We start from the raw sequence: 23107 nt of genomic DNA, 5'->3' as shown, positions 1-23107 counted from the left end.
GTGTAAACTGCAAGATTCCCCGCCATGTCTATGTAAACACACAAAATTCCCCATTTATCCAGTGCCAAGCCACAGATTAGAGCGGAACATCAGGCAGACGGATGAGTCACTCACACGGGCTCGTCTTCTCTGCTGAGCCGACAAACAGCCCGGCTGGGATGGTCTCATGTGACCCCAACGCGTATGCAGACAATGAGGTGGATAATTTGTCATTGCTGACATTCTCCGAAATTATCAGCTTTCCCATCATCCAACCGGGAATTAGCATGCTAACATAAAGATGGACAAACAAGCACAAACTAAACCAAAACTTTTACAATTTTGTTTTGTAGTTTGAGTCATGAACACAGATTTTGTGAACTCTCCCTACAGATTTATTTGTGTTATTATTGCTTAAATAAAAACCATAAAGTGGCCAGCTAACGTACAGATAAGGTAGAAAAATACACAAAACCAGGAATTTTTCCCCTTTCGTTAAATAATAGCTTTTTTTTCAGTATGGGTCAAAATGGAACAGTCTCTCCTCCCCTTGCTAGAATAAACACTGGTACATTCCAGTCATATAAGTAGAAATTGGCTTGCTAATGTAAACGAACGAAAAATGACATGCTACATTTCCCCCCATTTATGCAAAACATATTTATTATGGTGTTTAAACAACGCAACAACAAAGTCACAGGTGTTTTTCCACAATACTAACAATTCTCCATTCTTGTTTGTGCAGACGAGCCTTCCACAATCAAAGTAAATAAGCACATCCAAGTAAGTCAAATGTTGTTTGAAGCGTTCGACTTTTTATTGGAAACGCTCAAGACCTCCCACACTCAGCCATAGGTTGCAAGACACCTGAGCAACTAAATCATAAAAAGGAGTCGTAAATATCATGTTGCTACTGAGGGCATTTAACGCCCTGAAGCAAAGGCAGCTTTGATTTGCAACAGTCTTGATGTTTATTGGCTTGTCACAAGTAGTCACATTTTTCCAATCCGCTCAAAAAGACAATACAGTGATTACACCAGATACTATTTACAGTATCCTTTTATATTGTTAGCTTTTATTGAGCCAGTGGCAGCAACTCACTTCACAAATAGTGAACAATTCTTCAAAAAAGAGGCTTTGACTTCTTTATTGCCACTCTCTGATGACGTTAGCCATCAAACTAAACATAAATCAAAGACAATCACTTAATGTGTATTTGTAACAACCACATAACTTTGCCTTAGAGTCTGCTAGCTTAATGCTACGCAAAACTCTATGGCAGGCAAACAAATGATATCTGTGTTGTGGTGTTAAGCAATGACTATTTTGGAGAAAACACATTTGACAGATACCATAACAGTACTGACAGGCATATATTCTTTATCCACTGCAAAGAACGACAAATATTGCTGTCTGGCTGAGGAGCTGTGACTGTGTACATCCATATGTCTGTATTTTACTGCTCCCTAGTGGCCAAGGCAGGCACTCACAAGATGGAGCAGTACGGTGAATTGATTTCTAGCAATAGTCACGATGAACTTTCACCTTTCTTCCCACAATGCATGTTGCCATTACAACATTCCACTCCATGTGTATGTTTCCCTTTGTTTTCAGTTCATTTATGGGTCACGTGGTTTCAGCATCGAAGCTAACGTCAGTTTTCGTAAATAAGGACAGATCTGATTTCCGAAGAAGTGCGTACATACAGGCTATCTTCAATGAGTCAAGTTTCCGACATACCAGCATCGTTTGGGGAGTATCCTGTGTTGTCGGATCTTTCCATGCAGGCAACCGCCCCCCCATACGATGACCAGATGAAGACTAGTGAATTGTTTTCCCAGCCACTGCGGTTTTCATAACCTTTTGATCGTAACTGTAGCCCATGTTCATCTGCTTGTTTTATTCTTCAACCCTTGTGTCCATTTATCAGTCTATCGATCCACAAGTCTGATCCTACCAAAGAGGCCTGATGGTCCACTACACGACGCTACTTTGTTTACAGCATAATAATCTAGCATAGGCATCTTGATTGTGAGCTGGCGGAAGAGCAGCAGCAGGCCTGGCCTCTTATCTATTTGACAAGCAGAAAACCGTCGGTGCTGTAAAGCAGCTCTAATGGACAAACTGTACGGCGAAGCCCGTTATCATCCTATGTGATAATCTAAACAAATGAGTGAAAAACAGCAAGGTGATGCTTGCCAGGTAGCAGTTCCACCAAAGTGATAAGATCACGACCTACCATGATAGACAACAAGAAATGATGTGTTTAATCATCTGTCATCACATGCAGGGACCGTGCCAGGAAATATTTGCAGTACCATGGAGCTTTAATGCCCTCAGCTATACTCCCCAACATGTTTATTTTTACACAAATGAAAAGCATGCCCCCCCCTACCTCGTCTTACTGTGTTATTAACTTTATGAGAGTTTCCATCGAATTCCTTCACAACAAGGGATGAGGCATTGTTTCAGTTCCTACTGAGATGAATGCAGAAGTAAAATGCGTCATTTTTAAGGGGGTGGGGGTCATATATTTCTACTCATAGTGGTTTGATTTCATGTTCGAAAATTTAGTACTAACGATCGTGCCTATTAGTACCTCCATGCGGGCCCGTGCGCCTCCTCGGTTCTTGCCGCTGGCCCCGGTTGGGCTCAATGTGTAAGGGGATATCTCCCGCCTGTTTGGCTGCAGCCCCGACACACTGAGCACAGCTTAAGAGAGAGGAAATATATGAAAATATCATCAGGAATCAGGAAAGCAGCGTGATTTTTTGGCTCTTGTGTGTCTCCTTGGATCAACAGGTTTTTTTTTTGTTGCATGTGTGGAGGAGAGGAGAGATCAAGCCCAGACGCTGTCTCCCCTCCCCACTGTCCTCATTCCGCTATGATGCAGCTGGGAAACATCCACACGTCTCTGGAGACCTTCTGTTAAAACTTAGCCTTATGAAGGAAAATATTGCAGATGTATAGCTGGTATTAGACGGTGTTAGAGCATGGCGAGCACCTCTGTGAAAATATTGTCGGAGCTCGGAAAGAAAGCAAAGTGTTCAAATAAGCATGTGTTTTTTTAGTCTTGCTACTGTAAATGATGAGGTGCTGCTCGTTGGCTAAAATGTAAAAAAAAAAAAAAGGGATGCAAATCCTCTGTCAAAGGTAATGGTTTTCCATTTAGCCACGAGCATGTCACTGCACATAAAGATATACACGAGTGGAATTGGAATGTAGGACGAGCGGCGAAAAGCAAACAGCTCACGATTAAGCCTTCAAAAGAGGAGAATGTGCGCCACATTTTTTTTAACAGTTAAAGGAAGTGCCTGGTTTAAAGCTGTCAATCAAATTTCTTCACGGGACTTTTGCGATTCTATTGATGTGGACAGGTATGGTGGAAAATCGTCTTTTCCAATTTTGTATGCTTCAAGTCAGGCACAGTTGAGCCAGACTGCGCATGCGCGCGTGTAAAATAGTAAACAATGAAGTGATTGCGAGTTAATAATGAACGTTATGTGCACACTGTGGCTTGCGTCTTTTCTTTGCTATGTGTCACTGCAGGCGTCACTCACGCGGTTACAGTATTGCACTTTGGACCAATTTGTGTTGCCGAAATTTTGAAATGACGCAACCAGCAAACACTGCATATTGACAATTAATCTAATGACGAATAATGCGGCCTGACAACATCAGTTTACTTCAGAACATCTGATGTTGCAAAAGGAGTGTAAGAACATTTCGGGTGAGGTTCTTGCATCCATTTTGGAAAGCTATTTGGAGGCTCTGTGTGAACAACTCTTAATGACACTAAAGAGATTTTGTTTTCTCAAGACCATTGCCTCCAATCTGTTCAGCCTACAGTTTGGTTTTCCAGGCCCTGACTAAAAAACGTTGTTTGCTCTGCCTGATGGCCTCTCTTTGTTTGCTTTCTCCTTCATTGAAGCGACCGTGCCTCGCAGTCAAGTGCTGGCACATTCGGGGGTCATCGGGCCCGGGGTCTCGGCCCACCCAGAATGCTGTGCGTGTGTCGAGAGAGATAAAGACCTCAGATGGTTCAATGCAAGGATGACATGCTGTTTGCAATCGAGCATTAATGCAGTGTGGCTCTGAGATTTGCATTCAGATTACGTGTTTTTTCGCTTTGGTAGCTTCCATCTAATCTGGGGTTTGTCAAAAATACCAAATAGCTCTTCAGAACACCTCACCTTTAGCATAATAAAGTTAGCTAACATGTACTCTTGAACATAAACGCCAACAATGGCATACATTTTCCAAATTTGCTGCAATTATAACTTTATTTAATGTTTCAGTATTACAGTTTTATATTTACTGCCCTGCACAATCTGAAGTTCATACAGCCACATATGAAAGAGACACCCCCTAAAAACTATTTAAAGCATATTGGTTGGGGGCTTCTGACATTTAAGTACATATAAAGACAAACAAACAAAACAACAAATGAAAACAGACACAAAACACTCCAAAGAAAACAAACGATATTTTAATTAAAGAATATTGCTTGAAAACAAAATGTAAAATACACGGTCGTGTGATACCACTATTAGCACGCGGGCTCCCGCTAGTGGCGAGCAAAGGAATCACTGAAAAAAATTGTGCTCAACGTTACTTAAAAACATCTCGCATGGTATTTTAAGTACAATACTTTTGCATTTAATCTTTTGCTTATATGTTTGTCATCATGGTGGTACTTGGAGAGTATAGTATATTTTTTTATGGTTGTTGTACTGTAAAGTTTGAGAGAAACACGTGTATACAGTATCAGAAAAAGAGTGTTCAGTCGAGGGGTATTATTAGTTGAGAGTGCAGAAAGGGGATCACATGAGAGGCCTCCTTCTTCTTTAGGGGGATGGGCAGAGAAGCTTGTGTGTGCGTGAATGTGTGTGTGGCTTTAAGAGTTTACTACCAGCCACACACACACACACGCGCTCTCACACACTAAAAGTTTGCACTGTGGCGCTCGGAAGTGACGAGGCTGCTCAGATCCACGCGTGAAAAGTTGGTGAGCGCAGAATAACAACGTGCTACAATCGGACCGGTGAGACAATCCTATAGAACCGAAAGCTTTTCAATGGAAAAGAAAAAAAAAGGGGGGGAGTCGTCACAACAAGTGAAATGCAGTGATTGAGCGCTTATGCAAAAGCGGACCGCGTACGTGATGTGAGGAGAAGATTTTAGATATGAACGCACACATCGGGATTACGCCTCCGATCTTGCAATCTTTGGGTTGGCTTTTGCGTCTTCGGGGATGTGTGCGAGCGCGACTAAGGTTCTGCTGCTGTTGCCGCTGCTTGTCGTCTGCGCCTTGGGACTGGGCTCCGAGCTGAGGGTTCGGGTCCGACTCATCGACGGGCTGGTGACTGAGGAGGTCCTGGAGGCGGACAGCGAGAAGGACACCATCTCGGTGGAGTTCAAGCAAGGAGACGGTACCCTCGTCACCTTTATGGTCGACTTCAAACAGGTGAGATAAAGTAATTTCGCATCGGATTATAAAATCTTTTTTCCGTTTTTAAGAAGTTTTCTTTCACTGAGATGTTTTGAATCATCATATTACTGTTAGTGTTAAATTGAAGAGTCAAAGTGTTTTTTTATGAACATTTTCCTTACTGTTGGTTGGAGAAGCTTGTTTAAAAAGTTTTGATGCCATTTTGAGCTCAAAAAGTATTCAAACTGAATTATTGAATACACCTGTCACACAACTCCAGGTTAGCAAACAGGTTATTTTTTTAGTCCTGGTAGCTTGTAACATAATGGAAGCTGTCATGCTGTTTTTCAATAAAAATAAAAATAATTTAGACTCAGCACACATGCTTTCTATTTATCCTTCATGCAAAATCATCTAATTTGTCTTTTTAGCACCCCGACTGTGCAGTTGATGCTCCTGATGCGGAGGCTAATTAACATTATTAGTTGACCTCGTGGAATTTCATTAACAAGAGCTTTCAAAAACACACCTACAGAGGGCGACTTCACGAGGGGCACATAGTTCACGCATCAACGCCAGTGATTGACAGGTCATGCAACCATTTCAATTTTAGAAACATTTTGGGCTGTGTTGCTACCACCATCATACTTGGATCTCCAGACTGCAAGGCACTCGTGCGAAGTACTGTTTACACCGTTCTTGCTGTACCAAATTGAAATCCATTTGTTTCCCTTTGTAATCATTGGAGTAATGCAGCACTTTGTTTCCAGGGTTGTAAAAATGTCAAGGCAGGATACCAACACAATGACAAGCTGTACAATATACACACATTCGCGCTCAAACTACTCATTAACTCCTGACTGCTTTGTGATTAAAGATCCCACAATGGCCTCAGATGTCCAGCTGACCACCAACAACAAGTCATTGTCCAATCTTTTCCCCCGAGGTCGAAGCAGAGCTGTCAAAATGAATCAATTAATCGGCGATTAATCGACAACTATTTTAATACTTGAGTAGTCATTTACACATTTTTTTACCTGAGACTTGTCCAAATTCTCTGTCAGCTTCTCAGTAGTAATTATTTGTTAATTTTTGTAGTCATTTATAAAAACAAAGCAAATAATAACCACACCAGTAGAGGAACCCGTTTTTTTTTTTTAATCATTAAACAATACCAAATAAACATCAGTAAATGGAGACGGGGGGGGGGGTGTAATACAATTTGATGCAAAATAATTTTTTCTCAAATTATCCGATTAATCGATTCGGAAAATACTCAATCGTGAGCTACACTTTTGTACTGCATAGCACAAATTTCTGGACTCCAATGTTCAATATGTTCCCAAACTGTAAAAGTCAGGGATACAAAGGCACGATCATTTTAAGGTAGCGCCCTAAGGGTATAATAAATTCTTTTTTTTCCCTGTAGAGCAGCCACAGCCTGTGTCATTTACCTCGTGGTTAGACCACAATGGTCTCTTCTGAGAAGTGGATTGCCCTTTCTTTAGGCTACAATGCTGCAAAAATTCCCCCCAACCTCCCCATAAGTGAATTTAATTCATCTTTTTCACAGAAAGAGGTCAAACCAGCTGTTCTTACTTAAATGCGGGATGACACCTTCCTGCTCTCACCCCCTTGAATATCCCTAAACCCGGCGCTCCCGATCGGAGACCATATTTAGCATTTTTCTAAAAGTAGCCAGGCAGATCCAGTGTCCCTTCCCTGACCGACAATCAAATTTGGAAAGATGACGCAGGCAGTGTTTGACTGTGGAAAAATGACTACTGGGAAGGACATGTCGATTGGGGGAAGCTACAAGTCTAGAGCATGCAGGGAGTGTGTGATCATGGGTGTGCGGTGGTGACGCAAAAGGGATGATCGCTGTCGCAGCCAAGCCTGGTGAGATGTGAAGGGGGGAGCTCGTACTGGGATTAAGTGGGGCACGTCTGACCTTTATGATCCAACGCGTCTGCTTGGCTAACCAAAACGGCTAATTTGCAGTTTAGGGGAGAGTGAGAGAAGAGGCCATCGCTCCAGTAATCGGTGACCCCGCCCCCCCTCTCGCTGCTCTCCCCTATTCTGTTTGCCACAATAAAGGGACATACTCTGAAGTTTTGAGCGGAGAGGCATCGCCGGGGTGTGCAGGGGGCCCCTTTTTTGATGCGCACCCCCCACTCATCCAGGCGCGCATATGGTTTTGTTTATTTGAAATAGAACCTCTTATGATTGTAGTCTTCTGCTGCTTTATCTGCTCCAGTCCAAGGTCACCTCCCCCCTGTGTTTTTTTTTCTTTTCTAACTCGCATCTTCCTGTTCTCGTTCCCCTCCATGTGTTTTTTATTCAGCGCCGTTTGCACTATCTCCAAGATTTATGGAAAGTTGGATGAGCTGTCACTTCCAGCTGCCATGAAAATTCGAAGCGTGTGGGAAGAAGAGCGTTTTAACAGTGATGTTAAACACTTGCAGCAGCTTGGCTACGATGTGCAATTTGTATTCCAAGCAGGAGTTAAAAAAAAAAAAAGACAGCTTTTTCACCTTATCAGGGTAAATTTTAATTGGATTGAATATTTTACCTCTGTGGTGATATTTCTGACAAATGATATGGGTGTTGCTTGGAAAAATGCTACGAAGTCACGATTCCATCGAGCGGCACTTGAGTTTTATTAAACGTGATGCTATTTGGAACGATAAACGCTGATCTCACTTGCTAGCCGTGGAAGCTACGTAATGCCAGTCAATGGTTTCATTCTAGCTGACCTAATTTGATGTGTTTCTTTTAACCATCTTTAATTTTTTTTTTAGCGTTGGGCAAGACAGCAGAGTCTGTTTTATCCGAGGCCAAGTTTCTCGGCCTTCATGCTTCTCGTCCAAGTTTTGGTGGCTTTTTGACTGCACACATGTGGAAACGGTGATGCGGTTGAGCTCACCGTATGAACGTGTCATGTTGGGTAAACCTTTAGAAGGTTGCTGATAAAGTCTTTGGCTGCAGCACTTAATCACTCTCTGTTTACACTAAACTTACTCATAACTTTATTCCAGATGTTTACAGTTCAGCAGAGGCTGATTGCGTCAGTTTAACCCCGGGCATATTTGAGTATTTACAACGTGGGTTAAATAAACTTGAAACGGGGGGACATGCTTTTGATTTCTTTTTTTTTTCTTTGTTCTCAATGGAAATTGCACCCTATTGGAAAATGGCTTATGTCTTTTGTTGGTGAAGCATAAGACACTTAAGCCAGGGTTTATCAACTGATCACATGACATCACGTCAGTGATCATCACCGTTCTCCAACAGCATTGATTTGCAAATAGCAAATCAGCTTGGCTGCTAGTTAATTTTTATATCCCTTTATTGCAGTACAAAGTAAAAGTTACTTCCTGTTTGTAAATATAGCATTTTTACGCACAGCATTGCGCTCATATTGTATTTCTCTACTAATCTTCGCAAAAGATGTTCCGATACTACAGCGCTGATACCAAATGTGTTGCAGGTTAGAAAAACATGAGGTGAAAATGTAAAAGCGTTATATTTGAGAGTACTCAGCCAAGGGAGCCTGGCTATAAAGATCATGGTTAATGTTTGACAGTATGAATTCATATTTCATAAGAGCAACTGAACCAAATTGTTTCCCAAGTGTAGGTTACCTGTCTTTTCTATCCAGATAGTGTTTAAAGTGTTATGGATACGCCCATCTTGCTGTAACAATGAATTGGGAATAAAGAGCACAATGTGCACGGGGAAATGGAGAGCTGCAGGGATTTGATTGGCTCCCTGGTTATCTATGACACACTTTTGTGTCTTTGAGCTTTCCCCACTTGTGACTCCTACTGTAACTTTCTAGCTGTCAATTTCTTTTTGTCTGTTGGTGAGAAATGCTGGTGCTCGCCAGTAATGTACTAGCTTAAGCTTTTTCCCATGACTATCTCTTTATCACATTTTGGCACCATCTCTCTTTGTCGCTTGCCCGATCTTGTACACTTTTTTCGAACAGCCAAGTGTCACCTATTCCAGGAAATGTTAATTGCATCATTACCATGGCGTGAATTCACCCCTATGATGTTATTAAAGCTCAGAGGGACTCGTTATACTCTTGAATGTGTGAAGTCATACATGTAATCAAATCCAAACGTGGTTCCAAAAAAGTCATCCTGGCCCTCAACCTAAGAAAATACAATGGCATCTCAAAATCCCATTAAGTCTGAAACTGAAAAAACAAATCAAGTGCAGTCCCTGGAATTGAATGGTAGCTAGCAAGCTGCTTATCAGAGTTGTTTTGCATAATACTAGCAATTACTTTCTTTTTACACTTGGTTGTCACTTAATGGTGGGAAAAGAATGACCACATATTACTTGGGGTTAGCTTCTTTTTACATGTAATGAAATATAGTTTGACAAGTTCTCCTGAAGTCTGAACTGACTTTTAAAGTTCAACAGCTACTTTGTTGTAGCTCTTTCTATAGAACAGAACTTTGTACATTCATCTTTTAAGATCCATCTTAAAAGGAATTGAAATAAGTTGAGTCATTGTGCTTTGGATTCTGAGCCATATCTGGATTTCATATCTGAAAACACAAGTCAGAGAGCTTTAACCAAGCCTTCCTGTTCCCCTTTCACTCTTTGTTGCCTGGTGACTTAAAAAAAGGCCTCCTGTGTTCTTTTGGTGGCCCTTGGGGTAGCACATGGGTGCCCCCTTTGGCCTCTCATGGCCCCTCGTTCCCTAGTGATGTCTTTATCCTTCATCCTCCTCCCGCCGGCAGACCAGATGTTCCTCTGAAATGCTGTAGATGAAGAAAAAAAAAAGCTTTAGAGAAAGACCAGTTTTCATGCACCTGTTTCAGCTCTCACTTCCACAGGAACTCAACATGGCTCCCAACAAACGTTCTAATCTGTCAGCGACAAAAAATAAAAGACAACAAAAGTCTTTTGACCTTGTTTGTGTGTAACCTGCCTGAGCAACGCCGGAGAGAAAAACATTGAAGATAAGCAATAACAAGGAATGACATTTGGAATAAATTTTAGAAATATATCGTAAAGTAAAACAGGCTCTTATTGTTGTAAGGCTTATCTATTTGAGTGTGTTGCAACAGGATATGAAAACAGCAGGACGCCAGTCAGAGGCTGAATGGGACGACAACCCTCTCCCTTGTTTATTTCTTATCTATTGACTTCATTTCCTTTCCTGTGAGCTGTCTCATTTCCTGAATTCAAAATTTTCCCACACACCGATAATTGCATTCTGTGTGGCAGTGATTTTTTTTTTTTTAAAGGTTACTTTCCATCGTTGACAAAACAAAACAGCAAGGGCCTCCCTCCTCTTGATCTGTATAGTTTTTAACGCCATTGACTTCCAACGGCTTTGCTCTTTGGACAGCCAGGTGTGACCAAGCCCAAATGTGACTCCACATTCCTGCCGTCAGAGTCTCTGTAATTAGCTTCAAGTCAGGCATTTCTTAGCACGGAGCTTTTTTCTCCAGCTTCTTTTGTGTCCCCTTTGTTTCCTGACATGATCTTTAATCCCTGTCCTGCACCTGAGTTCTTGTTGGGGGGGGCTTCTGCCCACCAAGGCAAACATCCTCCCCCATCACTAAACATCTTAACACTGTGTGTTGTTTTAAAAGGGCAAACGGAGACTTTTAGGTAGGACACGGGGGTCGAGGATAAACATTGGATCGTGTAAAGTTTCTACAAACAGAAGCCAAAAGCGGCACCTTCTCACATTCCACTTGCTTGCTTCGGAGCTTCCAATATGAGAAATCACGATTAATGTAAGGCAAGAGATTTTGGATCAAGACGGGTCGAAACTAGCGAAGTACCATCGTGATCATTGTGAAATACGGAATGGAAATTTTGAGGAACCTTGCTGAAAATATTTAGGGTTATTTTTAATTTCACTTCATTTAGTTTTAGCATTATTTTATTATTTTTCAACATTTATTATTATTATTTATTATTTTATTTATATATATATATTTTTTTTTACCAAAGCTTGTCGGGACACTTGATGTTTCGTGAGTCTGATTAAATAATTTATGAAAGAAGTGAAACAACAAATTTGATTAGATTTGAGATTTGTTTTATCGCATCTCAATTAATTCATTTTTGTTACAAACGCAATAGAAAGATAGATTGTTTTTTTCTGGGATTTTTAATGATTTTTTTGTATTTTTTTTGGTCTTGGTTTGGACCTCCAACTGTTTTGACCTTGTCTCCCTTGTCGTTGTCTTGACTACGACACTATCGAGAACTATGTACCAGGTTACAAAGAAGGCAATGATTGGCTAGTTAGTAGTCTAAAACAATCAGAAACTCGGGAACGTCTATTTGCTTTTGGTTCAAGTGAGGCATTAACACACCACATGCAAAAAGGTGGACTGGAACAGAAGAGTTACATTGAGACTGTCATGTTTAGGTTTGGAGGACTGTACTCCAACACAGTACCAGATGTGGAGTATCTGATTTTTTTTTTCTCATGTCCCCATGTGATTCAAACAAACATTCCATGCATGGTCAATTAGCCACAAAGCTGTGCCATTATCCAGATTGAGGCATCAGGACTCCCCAGGGACCATCCATCAACCTTATCTGGTTCTTAAGCGAGGATTGGAAATCGTGATTGGCGGATGTTTCGCTCACCTACTAACCCGCTGCTTTTATCCAATGCGTGCGTGTTCATGCATGTTTTGATTTTCAATGAGCATGCTTGCTAAAAGGGTGACCCATAGCATTGTTGGAGCGCTAAAACATTAATGTCACGTTGAATTATTCGTTCAGAGAGTCGGCCATGCCGGGTTACGACTACAGTGGCTGAGAATATTCTCAGTAAAAGGCACCCTTTGAGGCTTTCAATAGGCTTTTTGTGCACCTCTTAAATAATCGGGCCCACCGAAGGTAACGCGGCAATGAAAGCGGCACCCGACTCCTGTTTTAAAGGTCCAAGTATGAACCACTTGCATGAATGCCCGTTTGTGTTTGGCTACGGGCCAACGGTGGTTTTGCCCGCAAAGTCTTGGGTGTGAGGAAGCAACGCTGAGGAATCTGTAATTGTCTGGATTATTTACAGCCATGCTGACATTTGTAGCTCTCTGGTGGGGAGAAGCCTAAGGCTACACCATTCTTCTTCTTTTTTTATTTTTTATTTTAACGACGGAGACAGTTTAATCTGTCGCGTCCTTACCTGAAGAAGCTCGATGTTGGTGGGCGAAAACATCAATTGTATATGTTAAAGGGGTGTGTTTAACATACTTGCTGAATTATTTTGAGATGGAGTCTTTGTGTTTAGATTTATGGAATCCTATAGAGGGAGTCGTGGCACTCATAGTGAAACAGGTGCTTGGGAAGTTTGAAAGACTTTTTACTTTGATTTACTACCGGCAGCAGTTTTACTTGATGCTGTGATGAAATTTAATTTGTACTAGTTTTCTTTATAGTTGCAATGAATGCATTAGTTGTGTATTCTCCATTCATATTAGCTCTGCACATTATATTCTCATTCTACGTCTTCCATGATTTCGTCTGTGAATAATTTAGTGGCAGTGCTGGTTTTGGCCGGCGTACGTCCGTCTCGTCCAAGCAAACAGCTGAAGTCGACCGCAAGTGTGCGGGTATTTAGGACAAGATGATGTCATTGGTAGAAGTAAGTTTGCTTGTGAAAGCTCAACTGATTATTATCTTAGCGTCTCCTTAAGCACTAAGATGGTAACACATTATTATAATATTTTTTTTTAGAGCCTGAAACCCTCATCCCAATAATAGTTGACTTCAGATATTCATTAGGAAATTTATTTAATGACTACATCCCCTCAGGTAAAACTGAGTAATTGTCTAATTATTTTTTAAGAAGTCAAAGCACACCGTTTTATGTCAGGTTCCAAACAATTGTGCACAACATCAACACAACACCAATAATGTTAAATTGATCATTTAATGAGCTGGAAAAGGTTGCAAATTTTATTACGCTGTCATTGATTAAAATTATTGCTCACGTTGCTAGTATTGTAAATAATGTAAATGACTACGTACAATGTATAATAATAATAAAAACAATAATTAATAATAAAATATTGCAAAAATGTATGCTTCCAATTAACACAAAGGAAATTAAGTCAAACGCCCATCTGGATTTGTTTAATTGCCTTAAGAGGGCACAACCACTCTAAAGCCATTATGTTTGTTTTGCTGTTTAATGTAGCATCTTCAATCACAGTTGCAAAAGGTTAAACTGCTCTTTTTAAATGGCTCCATTGTGGTTTCATGAAAAAAAAAAAAAGTTGCCCTTTTTTTTTTTTTTTCCAGCCTTTTGGCAAAAATCCAAATAGCGGCCTATGGAAGTAGACAATCATTCATGTGGACTCATCGTGACACGGGGGGATTGTGTGCAAGCTGTTGTCACTTCAGCAGTGTTCCGACTACACACAGTTGGTACAGCTACTCTTTTCCTCTGTAATTACCCAGAGAGCCTCGGGGCACATCCATGCGGCTGACATGAACGCCTCCCCATTTCTATTTCCTTTCTCGGCTTTGCACACACGGTGTAGCAGCATGTGTGTACAATACGGGAGGTCCCGAAGCTGCTGAATATGATGTGTAGATCATAAATGTCAATGTATTTAGGGTGTGTCTTTTTTTAGAGCCGGTCATATATTTTCCAACTTTACATGCATATTCAGACATAGGGACAACTTAACTTGCATGTTTTGTGAAAACTCTGCACAAGAAAGCTGGAGTCCACATTGGTGCTCACATAACTGCTAGTACATTGTGTTTCCTCTTGCAGATATAAAAAAATAAATAAAAAAAAGTTTGGAGCACAGAATTTTTACTTTCATCTAAGTGAATGTCATAAAGTACCATTTGTCTTTTCCAATGGGGATGGCTCCATTGTGATTGTGTGGAGCGGAACTTTGTGGCTCAAACAGCTTAAGGGGAAAAAGTTATTTTTCCTCATATTTTTATTCATAGTTACATTTATACTGAATGTTTTCTTCCTTGAAGCTTGGGAATTGTTTTGCACAATCCTTCTCACTAATTCACATAACAGCAAAAAGCCAAATGATAAAAGAGCATTTTTAACTTCCTGCCTTTTCCTTGCCATGCATGAAGTTAATGTCACACAAAACTGCTAAATCAATATTTGCTCAGCAATTTGTTTCTAAAAGGTCAAATAGTGTCACATGATGATGTTTGCCTTTATTGTGTACTTGTCGGACACTCTCGACCGACAAAAATCCTTTGCTGAATGAGAAACGTGCAAAGCGGAGTAGTAAAAAATGCTTCTGGGGGGGCTTTGCATTCTTGTTATGCACGCAGGAAGTGGGAGTGCGGCTCATTAGGGTTATCAGGGGCATGTTTATTTGTCCCTCCTGCTTTTGCAGACTAAAAGCTTCTTCTCTGCAGCCTGTTTGCTTCATATGAGAGTGTGAAAAGCGGAGGAGGGGTGTTTAGGGACAGTGTGTCTGTCTCGGTGGGAGATGGGGAGAGGGGGGGTAATGTCAGATGAATGGGAGGACAGGTCTCCTGTGCTAGCTGGAGATTCCCATCATCCTTTGCATGTCCTCTCACAGAGCTCTTTATGGCCTTGGCTCCTGATGCCAAATCTTGCGTGTACTTGCCAACGGCAACAAGGTCTTTTTTTTTTCCATGGATTTTCCACTATCACCATTTGCTACGTCTGCAAGGCCCCATAAAAGAGGAGGTTTGAATGTTTTTAGCATTTACAGGAAGGGAAAGATTCAGTCAGAGGCTATTTGAACAATACAGTCACTCTGGTTTTTTTTTATTTCCATCTATACATCTAGTCCCAGGTTTACATATTTATATCCAAATTTTACATTTTACGTCAATGTTGCGATGGTTACAGTTGTTTAATTAAAGATTTGGATAATTGAGCACAAAAGCTGCAGCAACACATATTGACAGACTAAATAGAAAAGTTCTCACGTGCATATATTCTTTATCCTCTGTTAAAAACACACACACACAAACACTAGAAGTAAAATGATAATAAGCATTGGCGCACAAAATCATGACACATTAAAATTAATGTTGGTGTTGCAAGTGGAGTTGGAATGGATTAATGACATGTCCATTTATTTAAATGGGGAATGGTGTTTTGATTTATGAATGTAGTCACGCCGAGGAATAAAGTCACAAGTCAAGGCAGCACTTTATTTAAATCATTCCTGGCTGCATCATTGTGTAAATGAATGGTTAAAGCCCACATTGCTCAATGGAAAGTCGTCATTGCTCATCTCTGGGTTCTCTTGGCAGGAAGTAAAGATATTCCGATCGCTAATCCTGGGCGAGCTGGAAAGAGGACAGAACCAGTACCAGGCTCTGTGCTTCATATCCCGCCTGGGCCGCAATGAGATCATCCCTAGCGAGTCCATGGCCCGCCTCAGACAGGTACCACGTGGTCGGCGACCATTTCCATGTCAGATGCTGATTTATGTGATCTTCTTAGAAAAACCCTCACGCCATTCGTTTGGCGGAGGAGCGTCGCGGGCTGGAACAGCTGACCATGAGCGCCTCCGTCAACGTCAGCCGGGCTTGGCGGCTGAGCGGCCACATCCACAACATGTGTGGCGAGGCCCACGAGGCCATCTACACCACAGAGCCTGACGTCAAGCACTGGCTGGACAAAGGTCAGGGCTTGCGTTTCTTTGTTTAGCTTTGCCACTTTGCTCTTATCACAACTCTGATATGACTACTCCACTTATCTTGTTGATGGTACTTTTACTTACTTACTTTGATAAAGTTTTGTGTTTTATATTTGTATGTTTACATTCCTAATACCGTATTTTCCGGATTATAAGGCACACCGGACTATAAGGCGCACCTTCAATGAGTGGCCCATTATAAAACTTTGTCCTTATATAAGGCGCGCCGGACTATAAGTTGTACCATTAATGCATCATGTCAGATTTCTAATCCAAATCAAATCCTTCTCCATTTTATCTTTTTTATTTCAACTTCAGACGCAACAAATTACTTTATAATCACAAAATAATGATCCATAGTCTTTTAGATTCATGATTCATAGTCTTCAGCGGGCCACTTATGATTGATTTCATGACACAATGCTTTGGGCCAGTTTAAATTTAGGAATTTGGTCCATATAGTATAAGGCGCACCGGACTATAAAGCGCACTGTCAGCTTTTGAGAAAATTTTAGGTTTTTAGGTGCGCCTTATAGTCCGGAAAATACGGTAAGTGTCCTTGTTTCTGATTACCGATATTTCCTATTCGAATGGGACTGAATAATTCATCCACAGAAAATTGACATTGCAGTGAAACATAATTTAATTTTCAAAATTGTGTTATTTGAAATATATTGTTTTATGAAATATGAAAAGTAGAAGTGATAAAGACCATTAAAACTTAACGCCATATTAAATTGTGATATTTGGGGGAGAGGAAAAAAAATAAAATCACAATTCGATTACTTTCCAAAATGTCTCAACAGGAATTTAGACATGTTTGAACAGCCGCCAATAGCGAAGGAGACCACACAAAAGCATTCGCTTGTGGATGCTTGTCCCCGCATCGACACAATGAAATCCAAACGGTATCGGGGTGAGGAGAATGTGCTTGAAAGCTTCACCGTTGTCCTCTTCCAGCAGCGTTACAGCAAGCAAACAATGTTGGATGGTCATGGTCCTGCGTTATCTGTCACAGACGCATCTTCTTTGCATGATAAAGCTTCCTCATCTGCCCTCTTTGTTGCAGCTACTTTTAGGCCCGCCCCAATTTATTCAACTCAAAACATTGATCTAACTTGTAATTCTTTCTTTGCAGGCATGGACGGCTCCATGTTCGAGCCGCTACCCTACACATCGGTGGCACCTCAATTCCAGGCCTGTCACGCCACTAAGGACCTGTGGGAGCCATGTTTGTGCACGTACGGCCTGCGCCTGGAGTGGTACCCGTGCCTGCTCAAGTACTGCCGCAGCCGTGACACCACGGGCAAAGGCTCCACCTACAAGTGTGGCATCAAAAGCTGCAGCAAGGGCTACCACTTTACGTACTATGTTTCGCAAAAACAGCTATGCCTCTGGGATGAGGAGACCTAGTTAGACAGCAATTTTATATGATGAGTGAAACTGGATCAGGTGGAGCTGCGGCGAGTTCCAGATGTTGACGCTTGGAAAGAAATTAAGGGAAAAAAACAATTACTGTCAGCCATAAAGTGATTTTTGCCTTTACTTTGGAGGGAAACATGTCGCCAGGGATGATAAAAACCAGCCAAAAACTCGGATGGGGATGTGCCTTCATCGGACTTGAGGAAAAACACTGCAGTCATGGTTTCCCAAACTGTGGGTGGAGGCTCAAAAATGGGCCCAGAGGGGATTCATTTTAGGGTTAATCAAACATATGACAAACAATTAAGATTTGTTGTAATAAGTTAATCTCTTGTGTTAATTTATCTACGATACTTTTTTTTGTGAGGAGTGGAGGAAAGCTTCCCAATGCTGGATTATTTATTTTGCTCGCATATGGATTTTACTGGACTATCTTTTTCTTTAATTATTTTATCGTAACCTTTTATTGATGTCATTTTTGCTGTTTTTTTTAAGCAAGCTCAGTCAACCACGGGTACTCAAACCACAAAAAGTCTTCAAACTAATCCTGCAACATTTCCATTTGTGACTTTTGTGTTTTCAATCTTATAATAGGATACTTCGTTTGACCGCTTGAACCCATCATTTTTGGGCGTTGTTCTCGGCACTCACATGATTGTAATTGTGTGTCGAAATAAGCCAAAGTCAAAGGAAAGGTTGTCCAAAAGAAGGGTGTAATGTTTCTGTGGGTGAAAACAGGCTTCATTCAGGAAGACCTACTGCAATGTTGGCGCTCACATTCTTACTAAACAGAAATGTGGCCTTAGAGGTGCCAATACTGCCACCATGCGGTCATTTCTAACACGCTCATGTTTACGTCCTCTTCCCGTTTCAATGAAATTTTGTTCTTTATGCAGTTCAGCTCAGATCTGTGCTCACTTATCATGTATTGTTCAAGGAGAACTTCTTAAACTTGTGGGACCAAACAGAGCAATAATCAAACTTTGTCTCAGTCATATTGCGAAAGAGCCAAACTTTTAAATCTGTGGATTTTTCCAGAGAGCAAGTGCCTTAATATTTTTACCTTTGCTATGTGTCGGTGTGTGTAGGTTAGCATTTAATAAGACCTACCATGCAAATCTAAAATTTAATAAACCCGCAACTGTACGTTTGTATTATAATTGTCATACATTTAATATGGTGACATTTTACCCAGCCCAGTCTAGCTCAAGTTGTTTTTTTGTTTTTTTTGGCGTGAAAGAGGTTTTAATATGACATGAATTTGTGATATAAGGAGGAAATGAAGCCGTTAGCTAATGTGCCATTAAAGAGTTTCGTTTTTATAAGGATTGTCTTAAATTTTCTTTGCACTGTATTGTCTTGATTTCCCTTAAGTAATATGAACAAGACTTAACCACCTGTCTACTGGAGTAAACATTATTTTTAATAATAAAGGATATCTGTTTATATTTTTTAATATTTTTTTATCACCATTCCCCCCGATCAGATTAAGGATTTTTTTTTTACATCCATCGTCTGAGTTTATTACATAATCCACGTGCACTGCTTTGTCTGACCGCATGGTGTCGTTGTCGTACCAGAAAAAAATAAAATAAAAACAAAGCATCCATCTATCGTAGCGTGGGGTCAAGAAGACCACCGTATTACATTTCGAGAAGGAAAATCGAATAAGATCGCGAAATGACGAGTTAAAATGTAATTAGAAATAAATAATCCGTCTATTTACTAAAGGAGTCGTCTGCTTGGTGGGCGTTTAACTTGAGGTTGCGAACGAGGCATGAAGATGGAGCCTTGGACCACAGTTAGCAACGACTTCGAGCTAAATTTTATTCCAACCGAAACATATTTTCATTGTTTATTAAATATCTGACGTGACACCATCCACATGTGCGCCATCAAGGTAACAATTATTTTTAACCCCTTGTCAATATTTGTAAATGGGAGGGGCGGTTTATGGGCATGTTAGCTTGCCCTTGCTAACTAAGCAGCATCCCATTGTGTTGCATTAATGTCCACAGTCGAGGACTGTCGTTTGTTTGCCTTCTGGGTGGGACATGTGATATTTGCTTAAAAACGCATTCGCGTTGCTGAATGTCATTTAAATATATGTAACAGCAATTTACAGCAGTCATTTCAATGGCTACACAAATTGTTTTCATAAATTTAAAGCTCTCAGGGAGTGTCAATCTAAGACAAGTGCGAAGTTAGTAGTTATGTTTTAAATAGAAACACAAAGTCAAAAAATTTGGGTACAGTTTCTACAGCATTACAATTTTATTTGCATGAGTCAATTTGCACTTCAGTTTGCAGAGCACACAAAGTCCTCAAAACAAATGATGCATAAAAAGCACAAGTTCCCTATTCAAAAGCCTAAATTTAGTTTTGAAAATGTATTATCCACTTCCATGAACCTACTTTGATCCCCACTGAAAGTTTCCAACAGACATTTCCAAATTTGTTGACATAACTTGCTCAAGAAGCCAAAGTCTGAGGCCCAGTCATCTCTCATCTAGTTTTGCATTGTGCAAGGAGAGGCTCCGCCGCCCATGCAACAAGAGCCAGCCCGTCCAGCTGCTTGGTACAAACGTCACAGCCGGCGAAGGAACGTCCCCCTCACCCCACCAAGCCCTCAACGGGTCAACTGTAGTGCTATTCTTGCAAAAGCAAAGGCTAATTGTTGTAGAAAGAATACCACAGTGCTTGTACTGTAAGCGATCTCATTCGGCGGGATGCTTTCGTTGTCTTCAGAGGGGAACATGGTTGTGCTCGGGGCGCTCCTGAGCATCACCGGCTGGGCGTCTCTCTACTTGGCATTGTGTCACGCCAACAGCCGCCGCAGCGCTGAGTGGAACTGTCGCCTTGTCACCCTGCTGCATGGCATCCTGGTCATTTGCATCACGGCTTACATCGGCTATGTGGATGGACCCTGGCCCTTCGCCTATCCAGGTAAGTTGCTGGCCAGTGGTCCTCAAACTTTTCTCACCAAGAACCTAACACTATTGTGACCAATACTAAAATACAGAAGTAAAGTAGGTGTTTATATTCATGTTCCTCTGAATTTAATTTTGATAATGTGGTCTCAAACTGAATCTGGAAACGTATCATGTCCCATTTATTGCTCATTTTTTTTATTTGAATTTGAATTGTTGAATTATTCTCAGTGTAGTACATGTCACAATTGGCACACCGGCTCCCTCTAGTGGTCAATAAAAGAATCACCGTCTTAATTTATTGTTAAAAAAGTTTGTTTAAACATTTATCTAAGTTCATTCTTTTATTCAACTTTTATGTGTATTTTAATTGAATCAGCTCACCCATGAGCAGGGGAAGTGGTAAAAAAACTAATATGTCATTTAGAAATATTGAAACTTTTGTTTGTGTGTAAGGTACAAAGAACACACCTTTGCAGATAAGTGCCTTGTTGCTGAGCCTGGGCTACTTTGTCTTTGACATGGCCTGGTGCGTCTACTTTGGCACCGAGGGAGCCGTCATGTTGGCCCACCACACCATGAGCATCCTTGGAATCCTGCTCACCCTCTGGCTGGGCGAGTCGGGGATCGAGGGCTGCGCCGTCCTCTTCGGCAGCGAGATCACCAACCCGCTTCTGCAGGCGCGTTGGTTCCTCAAGCAGACGGGACGTTACGGCACGCCCCTGGCGCACACTGTGGATGCGCTGTTCGTGCTGCTCTTCGTGCTGATGCGGATCTTTGTGGGAGGCACAATGCTGTACTGTGAGCTGATCTCGCCAAGGCCCAGATTTTTCATCAAGTGCGGGGGCGTGGCCATGTACGCGCTCTCCTGGGTCTTCATGGTGGACATTGTTCGCTTCGCCGGCCGCAAGATCAAGACTTGGCAGGAGCGGCAGAGGGAACGACAAGAGGCCGCCAATGGAAAGAGCGATTAAATGCTGACAACTTCAGTGTAGTGACATGAAAATGGGAGTAAAAAATGCTTTAGGCGGTTATTCAGACTGAACCTTTTGTTTGGTTGTTGGGGATAAACAGCGCAGAGGAGTTTTATGTGGCTGGAAACCAAAGCACTAGCAGATGTTGCACTTGGTTACAAGTGTCTCTAATGGCGGCAACTGTTGGTGTGTACATCATGTAATGGCCATCATTTTTGGATGAGTCATTGTTGCCCGGAATCCAATACTGTTCGGTGGAAGCCCCAAACTTTGGAGTTCAACTAAAGACTTGGCTTAAAAACAAAAAAATCAAACATTCTGGGAAATTAGCATGAAGTTGAAAAAGAGAGGCTTGCCACAGAAGTTTTTTATTTCCCCTGAAACCTTTGAATAGTGAGTAGTTTTAGTTTTGGTTTCATCATGGGGAATTTGGGATTGTGGAATGTTTCGACGTTAAACAGCTTGATTGTAATTAATGTGGCAAAATGTTTGCGGTCCCGAGGTTGGGGGTTAAATTAAGTAATCTAATAAATGGATTGATTTGACTTTGAAGCTTCCACTAAAGAAACAATGTTGCTCTTGGTTGCAATGTTGAATGAACAGAGCAAAAAAGTGTTCCAAAAAAAGTAGACACTGTTTACAACTTGTGATCTTCTCAAACCATGTGAGTCATATCGAAAACTTAGTGTTTTGTTTTGTATATAACAAACTGTGAACAGATTTGGAAGCCTTACTCAGGGAGAAATATTAAACAACTTTAACTTCTTGTTTATTTTATTCAAATTCATTCATTCATGTTTTTTTCTTGTGTCATATTACTCTGACATACTTTCTATTTGGTAAAATCATAGTTATGAACTGTGATTAGTTTTGGTTAAAGGTGCTATGAGGCAAACGCTTTAATCTTGGTTGACTGGTGAAAGTACAATATGTAAATCTGTTGTCTTTACTTTTATAATATTAGTGTACAGTGTTATTTCATTGGTTTCAGCACAAGTCTGTTTTACCCAACTGCCACATTACCAGGTGAGGAACATCATTGTGTATATAAGGAGAAAGTAAAATGTCTAACTGTTCTGTGCCTTGCTATTCCCTGTATGAACATTGAAAACTAGTGGCTAAATGGGAATTTGTGTTTGGTAAATAAATGTTCTTCAATTGCTCAGTTGTACCTCGGTGGTAGAATTTCCATTGATGTCCACTAGATGGTGCTACTGTTTAGCAGTGATATGACAAGTGACGTGGATCCATATAGAAAAGGACTGTAAAGTTATTTTCTTTGTACAGAATAAAGTGCTTTAAAGACACGTTTAACTACGTCATCATAGTGTTTATCCATCCATCCACATAATTTAATAATATAACTGAGTATATCATAATCATTTAATAAGGGGAGGTTAAATTGCTTAATTTGTTAACGGTGATACGTCAGATAACAATTGTATGATTTACATTGTCTTCCAATCATTAGAAATGGTTAGATACACCCATAAGTAACAAAACTAAAGTAAAATAGCCATGTGATAAAAAACACGCTTCAAAAACAGCCCTTGCTTTGTGTGCCATTTGACCTGGTGTTAATTGGTGGTGAATGATATATTTTTTTCCATAAAGTAATACCTACGTATGAATTGAGTTTAACATTTTAAATTCTTTAAAAAAAAATTAAATTACATTTTGATTGTTATTTTTAACGCACCTCGACAGCCAGGATGC

The 23107-nt window shown here is 40.8% G+C and overlaps 2 protein-coding genes across 4 annotated transcripts; both read left to right on the top strand.

The window, feature by feature from the left end:
* Positions 1-4896: 4896 nt before the first annotated feature.
* oafa (OAF homolog a (Drosophila)) lies at positions 4897-18935 on the top strand. The gene is made up of 4 exons (XM_088380479.1): positions 4897-5446; positions 15677-15811; positions 15870-16050; positions 17204-18935. Exons 1-4 carry the CDS (start codon positions 5234-5236, stop codon positions 17476-17478), a joined length of 804 nt encoding a protein of 267 aa, XP_088236605.1. The 5' UTR covers positions 4897-5233; the 3' UTR covers positions 17479-18935.
* A 193-nt stretch (positions 18936-19128) lies between these two features.
* tlcd5a (TLC domain containing 5a) lies at positions 19129-22698 on the top strand. Of its 3 annotated transcripts, XM_088380480.1 has the most exons (4): positions 19129-19387; positions 20017-20065; positions 20236-20433; positions 20874-22698. In XM_088380480.1, exons 1-4 carry the CDS (start codon positions 19373-19375, stop codon positions 21389-21391), a joined length of 780 nt encoding a protein of 259 aa, XP_088236606.1. In that variant the 5' UTR covers positions 19129-19372; the 3' UTR covers positions 21392-22698. The 3 variants fall into 3 exon arrangements, with proteins under 3 accessions (XP_088236606.1, XP_088236608.1, XP_088236607.1); XM_088380482.1 differs by lacking the exon at positions 20017-20065 and having other exon boundaries at positions 19139-19387; XM_088380481.1 differs by lacking the exons at positions 19129-19387; positions 20017-20065 and having other exon boundaries at positions 20087-20433.
* The last annotated feature ends 409 nt before the right edge of the window (positions 22699-23107 follow it).

Source organism: Syngnathus floridae, chromosome 7 (assembly GCF_059516105.1).
Source record: "Syngnathus floridae isolate MCC-2025c chromosome 7, RoL_Sflo_1.0, whole genome shotgun sequence".
Classification (NCBI taxonomy): Eukaryota; Metazoa; Chordata; class Actinopteri; order Syngnathiformes; family Syngnathidae; genus Syngnathus; species Syngnathus floridae.
This window is presented reverse-complemented; position numbering and strand designations above follow the sequence as displayed.

Coding starts and splice junctions, on each gene's coding strand:
- oafa (XM_088380479.1), top strand. CDS start 5,234: ATGTGTGCGAGCGCGACTAAGGTTCTGCTGCTGTTGCCGCTGCTTGTC. Junction 5,447..15,676: donor TTATGGTCGACTTCAAACAG/GTGAGATAAAGT, acceptor TTCTCTTGGCAG/GAAGTAAAGATATTCCGATC. Junction 16,051..17,203: donor CAAGCACTGGCTGGACAAAG/GTCAGGGCTTGC, acceptor CTTTCTTTGCAG/GCATGGACGGCTCCATGTTC.
- tlcd5a (XM_088380480.1), top strand. Junction 20,066..20,235: donor CCAGCCCGTCCAGCTGCTTG/GTACAAACGTCA, acceptor CGTTGTCTTCAG/AGGGGAACATGGTTGTGCTC. Junction 20,434..20,873: donor CTGGCCCTTCGCCTATCCAG/GTAAGTTGCTGG, acceptor TTTGTGTGTAAG/GTACAAAGAACACACCTTTG.